The 22301-nt window shown below is 35.1% G+C and overlaps 1 protein-coding gene across 2 annotated transcripts in view; it reads left to right on the top strand.

Moving 5' to 3' along the window:
- Positions 1–2049: 2049 nt before the first annotated feature.
- Positions 2050–22301, top strand: part of LOC134535515 (homeobox protein abdominal-A homolog) — a 242394-nt gene continuing 222142 nt past the window's right edge. For both annotated transcript variants that reach the window (XM_063374654.1, XM_063374653.1), the window contains exons 1-2: positions 2050–3089; positions 7402–7434. In XM_063374654.1, the coding sequence (XP_063230724.1) occupies positions 2417–3089; positions 7402–7434 (706 nt within the window). In that variant the 5' untranslated portion in view covers positions 2050–2416. The remainder of the gene's footprint in view (positions 3090–7401; positions 7435–22301) is intronic.

The following is a 22301-nucleotide window of genomic DNA, read 5'->3' as shown; positions in this document are numbered from 1 at the left end:
CAAATTATCGTTGAGGAAACTCAAAATTAAATATTTTTATTTTCATTTACATTGCATTGTTTTCTTTGATTGATAATTATCAATAAGCTATAAATATACCAAAAAAAAGTACTTACTTAGATATCACGAAAATAGTAGACTATTGTATACCGGGCAGTGTTCTCATGCCTAACAGCGCTTGCCACTAATAACCTTTTCCTGTCCCATTTGACAAAGTAAAGTTTTTCTAAAACATAGAGTATTGTTTAACCAGGGCTCACTAAAAAGTACTATAATTGCGTAGGAGGAAAAATAAAAGTTAGAAATTTAGATTTTTTTTTTAAGTAGCAGAAATGATTGAAAAGTAGTGTTAAGCCAGATACAAACGAAGTGGAGAGAAATCAATATCGTATAGTTTTCGTTTCTTAGTTGCTGTTTAAGGCGAAGGCATTCGCCTTTTTTTGACGAATCCAAATTGACATTTTACGGTACAAAGTAGGTACCTATAGATCCTGCATTATTTAACATTGCGAGCCACATGGTTTTTATGCTTATTTGTTACCTAAGAAATGAAACCACCGTCAATCAGTTATGCCTAACTTATTTTGCACTTTAAAACATGAAATATAAACACAAATAAAGACTTGTAGTTATAGGTAGCCTATGTGTAAGAATTGGTAGCTTTATGTAGGTTAAGCATCAAGAAAAGTAGGAATGTATAATATCGCAATTAATGTTTAAGTAGACTTATGTTATAAATCAATATTAATTGATTGAATATTATTTTTTTGTAATGCCCCTATAAATATATAGTGACAAACTACATACTTATACTTCATAAGTGGTTAGAAGATATTAAACTTCGCCCAAACGACGTGGTAAAAAGTAATTTGTTTCAGAAACGTCTGCGTGGACTTGTAATTGCATCACCCGTGACCGAGCTCTGTGCGTTGCGACTCCGCAGTGAGTTTGTAGTGGATGTCTGGACGCGTGTCTCGAGCCGCGGCGACAGAAATAGCGACGTGTTGTTTGACACGTGGCTGATGGAGAGAATTGTTTTGGGAGGCCCGAGTATGGTGGTAAGGGGAGTGATGGCGGGGGGGGGGGGGGGCAACACCATCAGGAGGGGGGAGGGTCAAGTAAGGCTAAAGGCGTGTGTCGTGCCGCGGTACGGAACACGTGTTTGTCAAGGCCGTCGTGACGTCACGTGGAAACCGTCTCCGCCAGGAAGTGTTTGACCTGTTGTTGACAAGAGACCCCCTCCCCCACTTCTCGCCGATGAACCGTTTTGTTTCTCCCCTCCCCTTTCCAGAGGAAAACAGTCTTAAGAGCCGTCACAATCTAAGGATTTGTGCCAGGAGGGTAGGAAAAGAAAAAAAAGGGGGGGATGTAGGTTGAGAAACATAAACGCGGGAGGAAGGGATGTAAAAATGCACCGATTGTCATGCCTCTTCCTTGTTATACAACGGTTGTGATGGCCGCGGCGAAAGACAGAGAGCCGGCGAGGTTCCGTGCCGAGCTGCTTGCAAGCGCCGCCGCTAGATGGCAGCGACATCAACGCCACGAAGCGGCGCGGCGTCTGAGCGCTCCCCCGCGCCATGGAGAAAGAGGGCTGGAACATATATAAAAAAAGAGAGGAAGCGGCCATGGAGATAGGAAATCCAGACTCGGGAAGTATCGAGCAGGCAGCGCCCCGCGCGGGGCGAAGGATGGAAGGCGAACTTCCATCCGGGAGGGAGAGAGTCAAAAGAGAGAAACAGAAGGAGTGAGAAGGAGGAAGATGAAGCGAGATGGGAAGACCGGCCGCGAAGAAGCTAGACGGAGACTGCGTCCGTTGTACGTGTGTGTGTGTGTGTTTTCACACAATCCCGCCACGCATTCATCTTGGTCGGCCGGGGGGGACCTCCGCCATTGGTCGGGCGTCGCACCTGCTCTCTGATTGGTCCCCGCTTATTTACCCGCCACGCGAGAGGGGCCCCGGACGTTCGGGAGGGGAGTAACTCCGGGAGGGAGAGAGGGGGAGGCCCACTGCGCTATTATTGTAGACTTGGGGTCCCCCATTTAGTTGGTCCGCTAGGTATAGCTGGCACAGGGCGAGGTAGAACGCTATAGCCTCAAACATACAAGGGGCCATAAACGACGACGAACGAAGTAGTCGTAGCGAAGGAGGGTTAAAAAAGACATACTTTCCCGCTGAGGAATAGCGGAAGCCCCTGAAGGGCAGGCAAAATAATAAATATATATAATATATAATTGATAAGACGGGCCTGCCGGCGGTAATCTGTAAAGGGGTAATAAAGAGGTAGTTAGGGCGAGGCAGGGCTGGTTTCGGCCGGGCTGACAGCGCGCGAGTCTGGCGACCAGCGACCCCGAGGCGGGCAAACATGCGGAGCACGAGCCATGGGATGACCGCAACCTGTTCGCGGCTGCCGCAGCAATGAGCTCCAAGTTCCTGCTGGATAGCATGCTCCCCAAGTACCACCACCAGCTCTACCAGCACCACCAGCAGCAGCTGCTCGGCTCGGCGCCCGCCGCCGCCTCCGCCGCCTCCGCCCTCTTCTCCGACGCCGTCGTGGGCCAGCACTCGCCGTCGTCGGCGTCCTCCTCCCCGCAGCACAGCTCGCCCGCCGCCGCCGCCTCGCCCGGCGCCGCCGCCCCCGCCAGGATGTACCCCTACGTGTCGGCCGCCGCCGCGCACCACCACCACCAGCAGCAGCAGGCGGCCGCGGCGGCGGCGTTCGCGGGGGCGGCGGCCGCCACCGGCTCCATGGTGCCGGGCGCCTTCTCGTCGTCCAGCCTGGCGGCGGCTGTGGAGGCGGACAAGTCGTGCCGCTACACCGCCTCCGGCCTCGCGCCGCCGCCCGACTCCATGGTCAACTACGCGCTGGGCCACCACCACCAGAACGGCGCCGCCGCCTCCTCCGTGTCGGCCGCCGCCGCCGCGTCGTCCGTGTCGGCCGCCTCCGCGTCCATGGCGGCCGCCGCGCAGTTCTACCACCAGGCGGCCGCCGCCTCCGCCGCCGCCGACCCGCTCACCTCCTGCTCGCAGCCGGCCGCCGCCGGACAGCCCATCCCGGACATCCCGCGCTACCCCTGGATGTCCATCACAGGTGGGCGAGCACTGTAGCCTACCGAGCATTTACGAACATCCGAGCATCTTCGTAAATGTATCGTTATTATCGTAAATTTACGGGCACCCAGTTCCCTAACTGACAAATTAAATACTCAAAAATAATCTCGGATTGCATAAAAAACATTTTAAAAACTTGTTAAGACTAATGCAAAAATATATATATATATATAATTTATTCCACGTGCGTCCGTATTCTGCTGTAGAACTTGAAAGTCAGAATACGGTGAATTTTTCTAATAATGTTCAACCATCTGAAACAACGTATAACTCTCGCTCTTCATTGAGAAGTCCGTAAATTTACTGTTATTTCCAACTGAGTGCATGCCGTAGCACAGCATGGTTGCGCTCTGTAACAAACACCTGGCATGCAGTAGTTAGCAAACAATTCTGCCTGTTGCATCTGGAGTCACCATTGGCATTTCTCTGTTTCGTATGGCCACCAGTAGTATATTTACCTACATTTAAGGAAGTCACTATGACACTCCGCTATTTTAAAATGCCTCCGTGGTGACTCCAATGGGTCATATAAAAACAAAACAAAAATGCATGATTTTCCTGTTTTGAGCTTGCCCTAGAAAAATTATAATCATCTTGTGTAAAATTAGTGCTTCCTAGTAACAAAACATTAGTGGTTAATATAAGTTTCATTCCTTATTTTAATTTTAAATATGTTATGTTAGTTCATTATACTGACATTTTAAAGTAATACATTTTTTTAACAATTAAAATATAACCAAACTTAATTCATAACTTTTGATAATATTAATAGTTATAAGAACAAATATTATTTACAGTGCGACACAGTTGAAAGCTGTTAAATGCCCATTAATATTTTATTGAGTGATAATAACTACTGTAAGCTTGATAGTGTTTTTATTGTCCATTTGCTTATTTAGAAATTAAAACACTCGTTTCTAATTAATGAGACATAAAAAAATACACTTAACATTATTTACTAAGTTAATTTAAAATACATTTAAAAAATGTTGTATTCACATAGGAATCAAATTATAACAAACCATAACTTATACATAAATAATTTATTATTATTTGTTAATATCGATACAAATATTTTGTCTGGTATTTTTAAACATTCTTTCATCTGCAATGCAATGTTGTGCCTAAAATATATGCAAGACTAAAAAATTAATCTTCGCACTTATTATCATGAAGGTACTTATTGAATTCTGAACTAACTACCTATACCAGTTATATTTTGAATATACCTAACCTGCTTGCACTATTATGAAATTAAATATCAATATTAATCTGAAATGACGTCGTAACTCCTTTTAATCTAAATAGCAAGTAGTATAGTTGAAATACAATAGGTTAGTTATTAATGGCTTTTTAATTTATATTTAGCCTTAATTGTTTCATTTATTAACAAACTAAATATTGTTTACCTAGATCTGCCTTTATTATTTACAAACATGTGATATTTTGTTCATTCATATAAACATTTTATAACTTGTTGCATGCTATACAATTTGCATGGTAAAAGGATCAATAATTATTTTTAAAGTGTTTTTTATCGAGATTATCTCTTAAAATTTTTAAAATATGACAATTTTCTTAGTTACAGATATTTTAATTATTTTATTAACACTGTTAAATAGTTAAATATACATAAATAAGAGAAAAAGTGATAATATAAAAAAAGACTATAATTGTTTACTTAATTGACACGAAAATATTGAAATGTAATTTTTAAGTTTTGTTTTAATGACTTTTTCTCTCCTGAATACAGAAATATTTTATTTCAGATTTCAGATTTATATCAGCACCAATATGGCTTCATTCTCTTTGATGAACTACATGGAACCCATACCCAAATCTTAAATTAAGTTTATACGTAGGTATCATCATATTAAAAAGTATTTTTTTACAATATTTAAGCTTATTTCTGCATAGTTAGTCTAACAAACAGCATTTTAAAAAAACCAAACACAAATAATTGAGCTTGACTATCTGAGTATTTACGTGTTTTACTGTAGAAAATTATTTATAACGTTATCCTGTAGGTAGTTAGAAATTTTATTTTTTTCAAACATACATATTGCGTTCATAATTATACATAAATATTTATTAATTAGAATTTTCACATATGGAAATTAGGGTTGGTATTACAGTACAAGATTGTTATGTAAGTTTTTCTCATTAATAGGTATTAATGAGGGCTTTCACGTTAATTCATTCCAATATATCGCTTGCGTTATTTGTTGCCGAATTATAAATTTTCTCAAAAAAATATTTACTTAAAGTTATTTTCAAGCTGTAAAAGGTCGAGCAAGTGATCAACATTATGCACAGAAAATAAATTTACAAAATATTCCTTTGAAAACCAGCTACCAAGAAATAGTTTGTAATATTACAAGAAAGATAGTGTAACTTTTAACAACACATGGTTATAGTTATTTTTGCATATATTAAATACGTTATTCGAGATAAAACAGCATTTCTTACCAAAATTAGTCATAATTTTATATTTTGATTGCTGTTTCATTCAAACTTAAATTTTCAAACCATGGAATGAAAAAAATAATTTTTAAATATCTACTTATTTTTGTTTTATTATCATTATTACAGTGCACATTTAATTCTGGCTAGGTAATGAGGGACTGTTTACAATTAACTTTATTACTGTTGGATGTACCTACTGGGACAACACAAAGCATAAATGCCCGAGTAAGAATCCGAACCCTCTATATTTTAGTGATAAAGTTGGGTTCATGTAAATATAAAAATTTACAAATATCTGTAATTTTACATGAAAATTTCTGTTCCATTTACAAAAAAAATACAGTTAGATCACTTGCGTTACATTTTCCAATGTTAGACAATGTTTAGAAATGGGCTATATGTTGAGAAAAATTGAGAAGAAACTTATAATATCCAAGAGAGCAAACGTGGTCATGTAGTTTTAGCAAAAGCCCTCATTAATATTAATGTCAAGAATAATAAGTATCCAGTATGCATGGCCTTTGAGACTTGAGCCATAAGTATTATCATTACAATCTGAACCCATGTAAGAAAATAACTCGACAACAGCTGCAAAACTGTCGTGTAATCATAAATAATAATAAAAACTCTGAACAAGCAGAGTCAATTAAAATTAATTATTATCTAGTTAAACATTAAATTTACAAATGAATAACATAGGAAAAAAAAATTTCTTCTTCACATTTACACATTCCTTTCTTATATATAAATTTTGGAATATTTAACGTGTAGACCTAGACTACAAGTTTTATAATCTTGGACATTTATAACTCCTCCATTCTTGTTTCTGTTAGACTAAACACGATTTCCCTTTTATTCCAAACACACGTATTTTGTGCTAACATAAAGTAAGTAAATATTAAAATAAAATAAAATTTGTTGAAGGTGCTTTCCTGTTGGCCTGTCGTCGGCTGAGCCTCGCTGCCATCTCCCCACTCGGAGCGATATGCCTAAGACACAACACAGGCTGTGTATTTTGGGCAGTCTCTCTGTCATAGCAAACATTCAACGAACAAGTCACGGCAGTCACGTGCCTGGAATATCCTTCTCGGGATTTGACCAGAAAAAAAAATACTGTCGGGCCTTTTACATATTTGCTTGGTTGTTCAGAGGAAAAAAAAAATATTCCACTTCTTCGTCAGTTGTTTTGGTCTGGGAGGCGAGAGTAGTGTGTTTAAAATTAGAGGAAATATACGACATGGTGTTCGTCTTTACTTTGACACTCAACAGTCCACTTTTCGGAAAAGAAACAGCAAGTTTGAAAAGCGGGAGAGGAACGAAATTAGGGTTTTGCGAGGAAAAAATTGTTAATTTTTTTTACTGTTGGTAAAGCTTTGGTGTCTCGGAGGTTGTAAAACGAGTGAAATTATTACTCAATTACACATATAGGCTATACTAAAAATAATTTTGATACGTATCTATATATATACACGTATATAGTTACATGTTTATATTGATACTTAGTTTTGAAATTGATATACTAAGTCACTTTTGACATTGTTACCTAAATTATATAGTTGTAATATAAAATAGACATTGTTTTGGATAAACCCTCTTCAGCAAACATGTATATAGCCTATCTTAATTATTTAGAACTGTCTCCATAGTTTAATAGGTACTTAATTTCCACGTCCACATTATGTGACTAAAGTTTACTTCTGTGTGTAAACAGTAGATATGAATTATTTTATTATCTAGTGGTAGTGCAAATAATGTTAATATAGTCATCCATGTTTTGATTTCCCTCACCGTTCACTAAGATTTTTTTTTTTCGTTTTTGTTTTTAGATTGGATGAGCCCCTTTGACAGAGTCGTATGTGGTAAGTGTACCAAATTATTAACGTGTGTGCAATAATGCTTACAACTAACAGCACGAAATCGTAGACCCAATTGCATGAGTAGAAAATAGTTGACATAACGTATAGACTGAGAATATATTTGCAACTATATTGGAACGTAAATGAAGTAAACACATGAGTTACATCTTGTTACTAACATTATAATACTAAGAACCTTAATTTTATACAACTATTTGTATTTTATTATTAAAAACCTTCAGATGTACGCCAAAAAAGGGCCTAGTACTTTTTTGGTACCATGGTGTATTCAAAATATTTAATTCATTAATAAATAACAGGTAATGTTATGGTTAGCATGTACAATGTGTGAAAAAGGCTATTTAAATCATTAAAAACTGTAGTTATATATTTTACAATTACACATTACACAAAATATTGACGCAGGTGCATCAATTGTTAAAACAAACGAACCTTTGTATTTCAGCCTACATTTTATATCTATAATAGGCTATTTACACGTAAAACTTGTCCTTTATCAAAACATTCAAGTATCATATCATTTTAGTCTGAAAGCAAATAATCAAACGTAAGGTGACCATAAACCTTTTACCCCCTTTATTTTATTGAAATGTATTTGGACTTGAGCGTTAAAATCAATTGCCTAAGTAATTTATTTGTATTCCTGTCAAATATTTTAACGTTTTGCGTCAAAATGATGAGGTTTCATATAAAAACTCTTTTTTTAAAATAGTTTGGTAGCCTATAGTACAGTTGTGAGACAAAAACATTAAAAGGACTTATCATGTTTTTGAATACGTATAAACTTACTATAATATATTTTCGTTTATTTTTCTAAAACTAGTTTCTTATCGTCAAATAGCAGGCATATATTTATTTTAAAATTAGTAAATACGAAAGGGTCTGTCCATTTTTAAAAATTAATTACAATATTTTTCTCTAAAGCACTTTAACATTTAAAATCATTCAATTATTTTTTCCCTGCAAATAGCCCACCATACTCTATTCAAGTCCAATTCATCACAAAAGTGGCAATATAAGAGGTAATTACATAGAAATTGTGAAGCCATAATATGAATTCTTTGACTTGTGGCTGATTTTACTTTCCCTATAAGTATAGCCTATTTATATAAAATTGAAACTATAAACAAAAATTTAAGCATACGATATCTACGCAAGTTATAACTGTTGTTAGATGACGAGGCTTGCAGGAATAATTTTGTGTAATTGATAATTATTGTATTGTGTACACTTCTTTTCCTGTGTCACATTAAACAAAGTTTACTTCTGCATGTATGAATACTGACTACGTTCTGAAAAATTACAATCATGAGGCCTTTTGTCTCTTTCCAGTCATGAGTGAATATTTAATAGATACCTATTTGCAATTAACATTTTAAGTAATTAATGTAAGTTTACACTTAGGGGTTCAATTTTTCTCTTAAATACATAAGAAAAAAATATTGTCTTATAGTCTAAACAATTTTTTTTTGCACTTTCTCATACCACACATTTAAAACAATTATATAATTAGTTTGTAGTATATTCTTGCGTTTCATATTATTATGTTTGTATAGCGTACATTTATTGTTATTAATAAACTAACCCATCTACCCGTGCTTCGCTATGGCAGTCTACAGGCAGAACACGTTCGCAATGCTCACTATACATGCCTCTTCTCGTGCGTACGCCACTGCCACGCCTCTAGTGAAAAAAGTCAAACAATGCAATGCCCGTTGCCGTGGAGATGCAGAAGGCATTAACAATGCAATAACTGTTGCCATGGGTTCGAAGACAGCATAACAATGCAACAGCAAAATTTCATCAAGCTGTATTTATATTCTGCTTCAACGGGTGGTTTCTCGAAATCTCATATAGACAGTTACCTTTCTTATGTTTCGAAGATCAAGAATGCAAAATTTTGTAGGGAACGAATTAAAATGAATTTTTTTATAAAAATCAAAGGGTAACTCTACTTAATGTATATAAATTCATACACAGTATTTAGCCTATGTGTATGATTAAAATTGATACCAATTTCACAATAACATTCCTTGGTGTTTGCAAAATATATTTTAAAACATTGAATATTTTATCATTATTATTGTGTGGGTAAATTGGTTGTTAATCGCTTTCACAGATGTTTTATGAAGACCTTATTCCCTGAAAATATTTGCCATGTACTTGGAAGTAAGTATTAATGTGTTGCACCACTCAAGGCATTGCGCTCGAAGACGATCAAGCCACATTGCACATCGCTCTGCAAAACTGGACGCTGATAGGTCTGGACTCTCCACTCAGACAAAGAAAATCAATTGTTAATTCATTTACTTTGATTTGGAAGACATGCGCCTTAATTTTTTTACAAACTTGTCATTAACAACTTGTCAATAAAATATTCAGTTCGTAGCATTGCACTGATTTCAGTCACTATTTCAGATATTAAGTGTGTTTATTGATTTGAAACATTATAGCTATATGTATATCTGTAAACGGTATTTGGTGAGAGTAATTGCGTGAATGCGACGGTCAAGGAACGGAAATGTGTAACAACTACGGTGCAACCATCTGTGGCGGGTGGCGCGAAAAAAGTTTTTCAAATACAATGGGAATCTCTATAGTAATAACGGTTTATTATATTTTAACAAGATTGGCAGTATTTTAATCAAATTAATTTTCAACAATCAGGTCCAAAGCTGGGGTTTAGTATTTTTTGAAGTCATTAGCTTTTATATTTTTAATTTTCTGTCTGGTAATCAAATGATTCAATAGGCGACGTAGCTGCTCCAAAAGCGAATTCTAGCGGCAGGTGCGGAAACTACGTTTGATTCGCGTCCAGAAATGTTGGAAAACAATTTGCGTACACATTTATATCTCTCAGCATTATTTTAACGAATTCTACGTTAAATTTCATGGCCTAATTTCGTATTATAAGTTTATTTGCAACATGAGAACACATGAATTTTCTCATTACCGAGGTTAGATTTTACACATCCCTGATGTACTGAAAAACACGCAATTTTTTTTTTTTGGGGTTCGTGCAATGTAATTTTCGGGGTTTTCTTTTAAATCAAGCTGTTGTGAGATACCGTTTAATTAATTTATATCGTTGCGAAATAGGGAACTTTATTTTTTTTTTCACAGAAGCACTATGGAAAGCACTTGGGTAATTTTCAGTAACAAACTGGAGCGCACAAAATATCACATACAAACACAAAAAAAGAAGAGATAAATAGTATGTTTACCTACAAATGATTAATTTTTATGTCATTTTTTCTGTGTGATATTAGACGTTTAATAATTGTATATCTTCTAGGCTGAAAATGAGTCTCACAAACATGGTTTATTGTCGATTAAAAAAAATGGAATTTACATCACATACGCGATACTTCCTGAAAGCTATAGGCTACAATACACCTATTCTTAGAAATTATAGAACATTTTTATCTGTATCTTTACCTTGGGGATGTGTGAAGGCGCTATCTAAAGGTACCTATGAAATAATAATTAAATGGAGTAAAAAATAAAACACACTTTAGCAGTGCACTTATTGAAAACAATATATGTACCATATTTCGCTTTTATGCTAAAATTATGAAGTAAGTACTATGTTTGCCAATAATCAAAGGTAAAATAACTAGAAAAAACATAACGCTTGTTACAAACTATCACTCAATTATCAACATATTTGCTGATGATCAGTAGCTTTCGCCTTCTCTTTTGTTACAGCGATAAACGTGATGTGTGCGTGTAATTAAATTGTATAAGCACCTGATTGTTTTAGTCGTTCCAACACACCTCAACGAATACAAGCTCTACTTCTGACTCCGCCTTGTAGAGTGAATGATTTTTATCAGCATGGGTCAAAAGGTAATTTCAGACCGGTCAGCAAAATGTTGGCAACACTTGACAGATTCTAGCAATATATAGGGTCTATGTTAGGTACAGCAACTTGCATCTGGATGCATACATATCTTCAACAGTTTTAGCGAGTCTAAACCAAAACCAGATGGGTGTCGAGATCAAACATGGTAGCAGCTCCATTTTTACTTTTATCCCCAATTTTCTTCCGTTTTCGGCTAAATTTAGTGTTAAGGAACTTAATTTTCCTGGATATTTAATCTATATTTTTTTTAAGTGCAAAGCTATTTTCGACATTTCATCACATTTCAGGTTTTGTGCCCGGTATTCCATGTATTTAATGTCCCACAATGCAGGAACTGTCTTCTGCAATTCGACTACTCTTTAAGATTTTACAAGAAATTTACGGAGTTTTCAATCAATAATTTTTCTAAATTTTTTTATGACTGATTTTTCATAGAAACTACGCCGTTTTTCGTCTTCCGAGTGTTTTTTTATTTTATTTTTTAAAGGTAAACATACTTGCAGAAGAAATAAAGAGTGCTTTCGCCGGAGCCGTATGAAGTTTTTGAATGTTTTGCTAGTTTACCAAGATTATATTCGTGAATTCATGTTCAACGTCAATAATTTGAGTATCCGTTAATTTACTAAGATAATGGTAAATATAAGAAGATCCCTGAATTATTTGAAACCAGCGTTCTTCAAAATTGTAAGGTGAAAATGTTTAACAGCGTATCTCTATCAATAACTCTTTAGTCCGTATTGCAAAAGACAGTAAGGCAAATAACTATGTACATTATTATTTTTTTATGTAATGAAAATTTTCCGCAAATAATTAACAACGTACTAGATATAAGAGGAGTTTAATGGAACTGTCTTTAGCGACACCACTTCTTGACAACACTTTATATTATCTATTAGAAAATATGAAACATATATTACTGTTATCATTTAACTTATTGTAATATAAGGTTCTTCATATTATTATATTAAATTTAATGATTTTAAGTGCAATTATTTTATCAATTATTTTTGGAGCCGTGCGTAAAGACTGAGCGATGTTTCCCATTTTAAATGGAAAACACGGATGTAAGCAACAAGTAATAAAATTTATTTGATGCCGTGCTGCCCAATGGGATACACGTTGAAACCAATACACTTTTTAAAATGTTTATTTTAATTTTACGAAGAACGCTGTTTGCAATTTATCCAGGGCTCTTCGATAAAAGACGGGTAATAATTGACTCTCTAGGAATACTAATCCTTAGGTATTATCTATATACGTATCAATCAAATATTCAAAAACACTCCTCTTTCTTCCAAATTTGTGTTTACCTTGTTTACAACGATACATAAAACTCGAAATTCGGAATCCGCCGTAGTTTCCACGAAGATTCATTTACGTGAAATTACGAAGAAAACCTTCATTTATTTGAGACGCATTCTTCGTTCAAAATTCCGTATAGTACCTATTTAATGCAATTTCTAGCAGTGTAGAAACGTTTTTGCAACATTTGGTTGGCCGCGGTCTGTACTTAACCTCCAGGGTTAAGGCGATGATTGGCGAGGCACCAGGCTCACGTGAAGAGGTTTGTAGGATTCGGTCCTGACCCTTGACTCGATAAAAGTACTTTTGTCTGCTACTATAACAATGAGTTCTGCCCGTTGGCATCAAAGCCAACCTCTGTGGCACATCTGGATACACGCGGTCGTTAAGTTCTTTAAGGGGGAGGGGGCTTGGTTCTGGGTTCGAGTCCTTGGTGAAGCACGAGCGTTATTTTTAATTTGTCTAATTACATGTAAAAAATATTGTCGCTCAATCATTGAAAATTATCAAAATGGAAATGAAATTTGAATTTCAACTTTGTCATTAATAAGTTAATAAATGTTGGCTGATTGCCAATTTAAAAAAATCACGAACCAAAAATTTAAGAAAACAGAGTTTTTTTGAGGTTCTGTCTAATGTACCAAGGTTCCCGTGATCGATTCTCGGCCAATTGGAAGGATTTTCCACTCAAATAAAAACTGCGGAAGGCAATGGCCACCCATCGCAGTATTATTTCGCCTTATCTGTCGAAGTCACGCCGTGGCATTCTTTTCGTGGCGATGGATAGGGACAGAAACCTGCCTACAGGCCAATCAACCCATCATTATTTACACAATCTTTATCATCATACCAGTGAATGATGTTACATAGCCATGGTTGTTTGTTTCACACTTGATCCAACCAATATCTCCACCTGCCGCCTCATTGTAGGCTTTTTGAAGACTGAGTATGAACATAGACCGAAAGTTTGGGAGGGAGGTAGAGAAGGCGAAAAACAAAAGTTGGCTATGATTATGGCTTAATAATTTGAGCGATTTACAGCAATAAACCGGATCCGCTTTTTTTCTCTATTAACTGAGTACTTATATTTTGTAATGATGAATTGAATTTTTCCTCAGTACATGCCCACCTTATACAATGATCACATTCCTTTCATATTAGTTCATTTTAATTTTCGTCCATTTGAATTTAAGGTGTGTGTAAATTGATATATTTACGAAATAGCTATTTTTTTTACCCAGTAACATTGTAAGTCAGTAGCATCTTAAGATTTCTTACATAAATAAAGTTTTCAACTAGCATCCCTTGAAACGGAATAGAAACAGATCACCTACTAATCGAAACTACCAATGAATGATGATAAACCAATATACATATTGTTTCCATTATTGTGATGTTACAGCATTGAAAAAGATCACAGACACGGAGATTATATTTGAATATAAATAATATTTTACTTATTTATTTATTTGTGTTTATTTCAATGATGAGGCCTATATGATAGCTATAACTTTTCGGTTTAAATTGAATAATGAACTAAAAGTTATTTTAAAATTTTAGATTAATTGATTTCGTCAGGATTGGTAAAGATTTATATATTTATTATGATGAAAAACAAACATACAAAATAAAAAGTAACGCAGCATAACTATCTTGTAAAATTTAGTGCTTTTCTTTTACAAGACTGTAATATTGTAATTTTATTCGTTAACTTTAATCCTTATTGTTTCAAACGATACACTCTAATGTGTCACTTGAATGTATGCAATATTACATATAGGTATATGTTACTGGTTAAATTAATTTTCTTAAAATGTCACAGTAAATTGCAACTGTAAAAAAAATATTGTGTCATTTGAAAAAATCACGGCTATGACATCGTACAACATCAGTGGTTTTTTTTTGTTAGTTGCCATTGGCAGTTTTACCTGATCCCGTTACTATAACTAGGTTCAAATGTACTTTGCACAGAAAACCACGGCTTTCTTAGCACACAGTGGTATGTTTATTCAAAACATGTATGACTTTGAGAAAATCAGTGGATCTGGCAACAGCCATTGCAACGAGAAATAATTCGTCGACTTTCTTTCACGGAGGTCAGAACCAGAGAACCAGACAATAATTAACGTGGAATCGAGACGAAGTCAGTATTCGCAGTTCTTTATGTTCGTCTGACCTCGTACTTCAGGTCACACACTTGAATGTTGAAAGGTTCACTCTCTCCGACGTAAGATTCAAAACGGGAGAGTCACATTTTGCAGGAAGGAACACTTATCACTCTCATCAGGGGCAGTCCTTGTCTTTACGGGGCTCTGGGTCGTTTCATGAACTTCTTTAGATGCCGTAATATTTTGAGATGAGCCTTACCGAGAAGTATGGGCAATGAGATAGTCCCCTACACAAAAAAATCTCTATGAAACTACGTTTTTAAGACAACCAGTAATGTAAATAATGACGATGTTTTTTAATTAATTAATATGTTATTAATACAAAAAAAAGAGAACAATAACAATTTTTGAGCGCTATTAATACTAGGATAAATGTAAGTTTATGTTATGTAATGGATATGATTTAATGCGCGATTTCTTTGCCACAGCAAAGGAATTGATAAATATGAGTTAGTGGAAAGTTATATTGGTGGCAACAAAATTTTCGTTTTGAATTAAAACTGTCATTAAAATTTATTAGACTTTCTGTACGATGAAGTAATTCAAGACTAACTATTGTAACCTCAAATAAGTATGTCCTAAACAAATAACTTAAGTTGAATATTTTTTTTTTAAATTTAAGTTTATTCAATTGAATATTTGAGTTGAGAAAGGTTTTTTTTTCTACAAACGAAATGTTTTCACAGTTAAAGTGTTCACAATGAATTTCAGAATACCCGACAATCATTCCCAGGTAGTATCACTGATTTTCCAGTACGATCAGCTTATGAAATTATTTTTTAGAAAGTTTCAAATAGCTAATGCAAATAATGGACGCAGTTTAAGCCAGAAAAGTCATTCTGCTGGAACGGAACGGCGCACGATGTAACCGTTATGTTGTTTGTGATGGCCTTCTCGTCTAATGTTCGCTATTACGTATCGTCATGCACAGAAAATAAATTGTCTGTACTTTTACGAAAAATTCCTTTGGAAACCATTACCAAGAAATAGATTGTAATAATACGAGAAAGATATTGTAACTTTGTACACACATGGCTGTGGTTTTTTTTTGTATATATGGAATAATATTTTTTTTTAGATACCTACTACAGAGAATCTCTTACGAAAATTGTCGCTTAATGTTATATCTAATTGTTCAGTTATTAAAACATTATGTTTTTAAACCATGGTAAAGACAATCGCATGTTCAATAATTTGACTTTACTTAGTTTTAGTACGCTTAGTAATGTGCGCAGTTATAGGCCTACTGTAAACATATTAAGGGAACGGTTTACAAATAACTTTAACTATTAAAGGTACTGGACAAAACTAAGCTTAAATTTCCGGATAAGAATCACAATTCAGTATAATTGCAAACACTGTTTTGTAGTAAGCTAGTTGTTTTCAGGTAAATTAACCAATTTACAAACATTTGCAATTTTAAATGAAAATTTTTGTTTTATTTACAAAAAAATGGGCGCGTGTACTTATGTACGCGCGTGAGAAGTTATACTTCCTTGGCATCATTAAAAATAGTTTTTAATTCCATGCAAATAATTAATTACAATATAATAATAAAAGGGCTGGAAAAGATAGTCAACACAGTCAATAAAGTTAGTTTAAATTTTAAATATTTATTATTGATTATTTAATATTTTAAAAGGAAATATTTTTTTATAATAACTTCAATAATTTAATTTAAGTTTATTCATTTTTTAAATATTTATTATTTTCTTAATTTAATATTCACAATTCATTTTTATCAAAAAGTTTTCATTAAATTTGCTCATATATTTTTATAAATATTATTATTTATTCAATTTAAAAATAAATATTAAAAATTAATATTTTAATTTGATGTTCGATTTTAATTTTTATCACAATTTTTTATTAAATGTTTTAGTAAATTTATTTCTTTATTTTGTAAATATTAAATAACCAATAATAAATATTTAACTTAAATAATTTAATAATATTTAGTATGAATTATATTAAATAATACATACGGATAGTTAACCTCAATTATATTGGAGCACTTGAAAATGTATAAAGGCATATTTTTTTTTACTAATATTTACGAAAAGTAAATAATATTAATCAAAATACGTATTAATTTTAAGTCACTACTGAATATAATTTATTAGCACATATATAATTCGCACTTGTATGACACTAAAATGTGGATGAATATTATAAATATGAAAAACAGTGATCAGAGGCGACGAGCGTGCCAACATGCGCGACTAATAGAGGTTTTATTTATATTTTGTGGGTAGTTTTTTTCGAGATTTAATTTTTGGTTTAGCATGCAGCTTCAACCTGTTAATTTTGTGTTACAGTGATGCGCGCGCATCTTAAAATTTCACTCTCATCATTTTTTCATAACGCGCTGAAAGAAGTATAACTCCAAAAAAAGTTTAAAAAAATTACTAACAGCCGAGTTTTGAACCACGGCCCTTCAGCATATTGGCCGCGCAGTATAACCACTGCTCTGACAGAAGGTTAAGAGACAATTATGTATTATGTTTGATGTAATACCAAAATAATGTTTTTTTCTAAACCTTGGAATTTACTCTTTAGTATGACTATTTTAGTTTACCAAAATAAATTCCATGGTAATTTCACTATCATAAAGTTTCATTTGGCACACCAATACGTTTGAATGTCCCCTAATGTGGGTTTATATTCATACACGTGGGTCCGCCATCTTCCTGTGAAAATGTCGTCACATGGTGCGCGCGCAGCTTCAACCTGTTAATTTTGTGTCACAGTGATGCGCGCGCATTTTAAAATTTAACTCATCATTTTTTCATAACGCGCCTAAAGAAGTAAAACTTAAAAAATATTTCAGATTGTGGTGGCCGCTTTGGTGGTTCATATTTATGAGCAATGAGTTGTTTAAAGTGGTTCGGGTGCCCGCGATATAGCTGCGTGACTTAAAACCATATCAAGTAAACATGAGCCTACTCATAATGGATAAGGATGCTTGCGTCGGTCGTTAAAACAGGATGTTTGCTTAATCTGAAAACACAGTTTGTGCCGTTTGTCACATCGCTGACTTTGTAAGTTACATCTTTGCAGTATATGCAATATAGTGTGATGCCAGTAAGTTAAAAAGTTTTTTGTTTCCATCAATTATTTAGTCAAATATTTTTTTGGAGTTCATTAACTGTCTCATTAGAGTCAAAAAATCTTTTTAAAATTACTAATAAATGGTTCGGTTGAGTTCAAAAAACTTTTTCTTTGTTCAGTATGGTTGTGCAAGGGATTTGTGTATCTAGTTTTTTGATAGGCTTTAGCTTATAATGGTAACTATTTAGCTGCAATAACTGTATAAATAAGGCTAATAGGACAATTCAATTTAAACATGTAATACTTAAATCAAGTCTATCGGCTATAACCCGAATACGTGTGTACTAACATTGTAAACGTTTTTTTAAAAGTCGTAAACTGCTTTTTTGGAAAACATTCCTCATTTACTTTCCCTATTTTGCAAATTTCGCAAAAACTTGCTGCTGAAGAAAAAATTCATGTATAAGTAGGATATTATGGCATTTAGTTTTCAAAGAATTATTGTTAAAAATATAATGTTTTTCTAACTTATAGTGTCACTTGTAAGAAAATTTTTCTTTCCGTATTGTAAACAAATCCCACATGTTTGTATAATCAAACGAAAACAAAGAGTGCATTTTGTTTTTTTTTTCCCCACCTGTACACATCCATTGGGGATAATCCCACTACATCCATACTGTCAGAAGATTATTTAGTAATTTAATACCTGACAAATTTGTCATATGCTTAGTTATTCAAATGCCGAAATGTTTACTCGAAACAGGGGTAACATAAATCCATTCATGTTTAACGAATAATGATCGGCAATTTGAATTATACTGTCGCCGCACGGTCCTGTTAGACTTTCACTTTGAGCTTCTAGAAACATTTTCTTCAAAACAAATTAAATAAATTCAATTGGTCTGCAAAGGAATTCTTCTATGTAAAAATAAAATTTTCCTGAAAAAAATTATAGACTTCGTCCTACTTGGTAAGTTTTAGATAATGTGTAAACAATAAGGAATTTAAACATTTTTAGATAATATAGGAGGTGGAGGAACTAAAATACGCTATATTATCTTCAGCCGTTTTTGTGCCATAACAAATTTAACTTACAATATTTGAAATTTTCTTTTTTTAGGAAAATTTCATACATAAAAATAATTCCAATGACCACAAAAAATTGTCTATTGGCAGTACCTATTACTACAATGGTAAAAGCTAAAAATTATATTTCAAAACTAATCGCCCGAGACTTCTCAGCGAATGCTATTTGTAGATTTGAAGCAGCTAGTCACAATTGACATTGTGAATTCCATAAATATTTTGTTCCATTTTCTCACGAATATTTATTTGGTCTTAAAACTGTTGACACCAAGATGGAGAGTTTTAGTTTATCTCTTCTCTAAGAACACATTCAACGCTCTACTTGTTCAGCAATTTTTTTTATTTTGTTTTTTATTGATGCCGGCAAACCATTCTCTCAGTGTAGCGTTTATATTATTTGTTCTACCAATTGAGCACCTTTTACACTGTTTTTTTTTGTAAATAGAACTAAATATTCATGTACAGTTTGTAAATTTACATGAAAACAACACTTATCACTACAAAATTGAGTTCGCGGTAATCATCCGGGGCATTTATCCTTTGTATTTTCTTAGTACCTCTAACAGTTAAAAGTTATTTTTAAAACATTCTCTAAATAACAGTAGGTATAAACTGCGAACGTTAATAAGCTTAATAAAATAAAATAAACTCAATTTATTGAATATTTGTGTATATGTTTTATCATTGGTTTAAAAAAAAAGGTTATACGTGAACAAAAAATTAATAAAACACATAATCTTCGTAAGAAATACTTGGTATTATCTCGAAAAACGTATTTCATATTTTCCAAAATAACCATTGCAATGAGTTTTGCAAAGTTACAATAACTTTCTTGCAGTAATTCATAACTATTCTGGCAACTGGTTGTTAAAGGATTCTTTTGCAAAACAACTGATTTTTTTTCCTTCTCTGTGTCGCGTATGACTGAAGTGATCCGAAGAGTGGCCGCATGCCATTCGCCGTCAACGCGTGTTCCTTGACGAGGTCTGATAAACACGGCGGGATGCGGCCGTAACGCCCCCGAATGATGTCTCGCAATCCACGGCCGATCTCGTAAAGCAACCACCACCGAAAATAAACCTCTCCTCGTCCGCGGCTATAAATACCGGCGAGCACACGAAGTGCCAGCTACCGTCTTCCCCTACGGCCTGCACGTCACGTCAGTAAAACACTATAACTCACCAGTCATCGGCGATCTTCTAGTGTTTCGAGAAATAGCGAGCTCACGTGTGAAGTGAACCGCCCCCAAGACGGGTCGTGTTTATAATTTTGTTTTCTTGTCATTATTGTCACACAGGAAAAAAAATGGTTGTCTGTAAACTAATGGGAGTGTTTCAAGTTTAATGTGCCTCGAAAAAGTCAAATCGATGGTTGTTCCAATCTAGTGGAAGAGAAATAGATGCGGCGCAAGCGTACAATGAGCGTAACGGGACATAGCGTAACGGGACACTTTTTCGTGCGTGCAGCCGGCGTTCATCGATTTATTAGACGTTGACACGTCAAAAATAAATTGTGTGGTCCATGTGAAGAGTCAAAAGATAACCCTTAAACTATACATGTTAGAGTTATTTCAGAGTGAATTTATTGAATTTGGTATTTTGAACGCTGACAAAGAGAAATGAATCATATTGTGTTTATCTAGGGGAAACCACGAAGTTTAATTCGGCAAGAATTTTTATGTGGTGGGTTTAACTATTTATTATTGTTTGTTACTCAAAATCTTAGCATGCTTCAAAAATTGCGTGGTGATACGACACGGGGAACATGACTTCCACGTCACCTCAAGACTAGAATTTGGCCACGTGTAAATGGGTCGATATTATTTTAAAATTTGGTTCAACTTGTCAAGGTCGACCTTTCGAGAGTGAAAGTTTCGAGTGCGACACATTGAAGAAGGCGTTCTCTCGAGGGCAAAATGTTGAAAGTAAAATATCGAATGCGAAAAATCGAGAGCGATCTATGGAGATCGATGTTTCGAAGGGGACATCCCGTGTCAGGTAAGACATATCGAGGGCGACTTATCGTGGCCGGCACGTCGATACAGACGCATCGAACTTTCGTCGACTCGCTAAACCATTCGACGATCGACGTCGAGTTCCGGACGTCGCGTCGCTCAGACCCGCGTTTCGACGAGACGGAATATTTATCGGCGCGGGATGAAACGAGGGCCAATCGTCGAGGATTTCGACGACGATGTTTCCGATGCTGAAGGCGGATAGGGCACGAGGAGGGGGTAAGAGGGGAGGGGGGGATGGGAGAGCCGGCGTCATAAAGATGGAGGCAGGGAGGCGGTCGGTTTGTCTTGCGGGCGTTGTGTTGGTATCGTGTGTCGTCGGGGTTGTCGTCGGTAAATCTGTGCGTGGCCGCGGGGTCTGCGAGCCTCGGAAGAACGCAAGCTCGACGGGACCGCGTGGAGACACCGCTTCTTCCTGCTTCCTCGCTCATCCGTCCAGGGCTCTCAAATGTTCACGACAAAAAAAACTGGTTGTCTGTAAAGTCGGTTTACGGACGACAGTTTAACGTGACAACGTCATAACAAAACATTGATGAAATGATTGCATACTTTTATGAATAAAATTGAATCATTTTTATTGAATTATCGCTATTTGGTATGGATACAAAGGAGTTAAATGAAATCTACAATTTAATTGATAAATTTACTTTTATTTGCACTCATTAATTCAAATATGTTTATTACTTTAACGAAGAGATTATTTTAACTATAACTTTTATACATGTTTGCTGTTTAACTTCTTCCAATCTGTGTTATTCGGTTAAGGATAGGACGATGATAGGAAAAGTAGGAAACGAATGGGAGTGTTTCAAGTTTAATGTGCCTCGAAAAAGTCAAATCGATGGTTGTTCCAATCGTGTGGAGGAGAGATGCGGCGCAAGCGTACAATGAGCGTAACGGGACAATGTGCGTAACGGGACAATGAGTCATCCTTTTTCGTGCGTGCAGCCGGCGTTCATCGATTTATTAGACGTTGTCACTTCAAAATGTTGATTTAAATCTCCTTTTCAGGTTTTGATGGAGGAAAAACGAAGTCAGCCGATGGCTGGCATTTTTTTTAAACTGTTAAAAAGTTAAAAAAAAAAATCACCTAATTATTTATAACTTTTCTCAAAGCATTGTGTGGAAAAATAGTAACTATTAACTTTGAAATCTGAAACGAAACCTCCTATGTGATCGCTATATGCCTAATTTGTGCCACGTAACTGGTCTTACATTTAACAGTAACCTACTTTTCAAAAGTAGTTCTATTCAAATGCAGTTCTCTTTGTCAATGAAGCTATAATTTTATTTTTTATGATCCAACTAGACTGACGACCCTGTTTTTGAAGTATTCATACAGTCATTGCATTTTTATTTCTAA

This window comes from Bacillus rossius, chromosome 8, assembly GCF_032445375.1.
Source record: "Bacillus rossius redtenbacheri isolate Brsri chromosome 8, Brsri_v3, whole genome shotgun sequence".
NCBI lineage: Eukaryota > Metazoa > Arthropoda > Insecta > Phasmatodea > Bacillidae > Bacillus > Bacillus rossius.
Note: the sequence above shows the minus strand (reverse complement) of the source record. Positions and strands in the feature narration are given on the sequence as shown.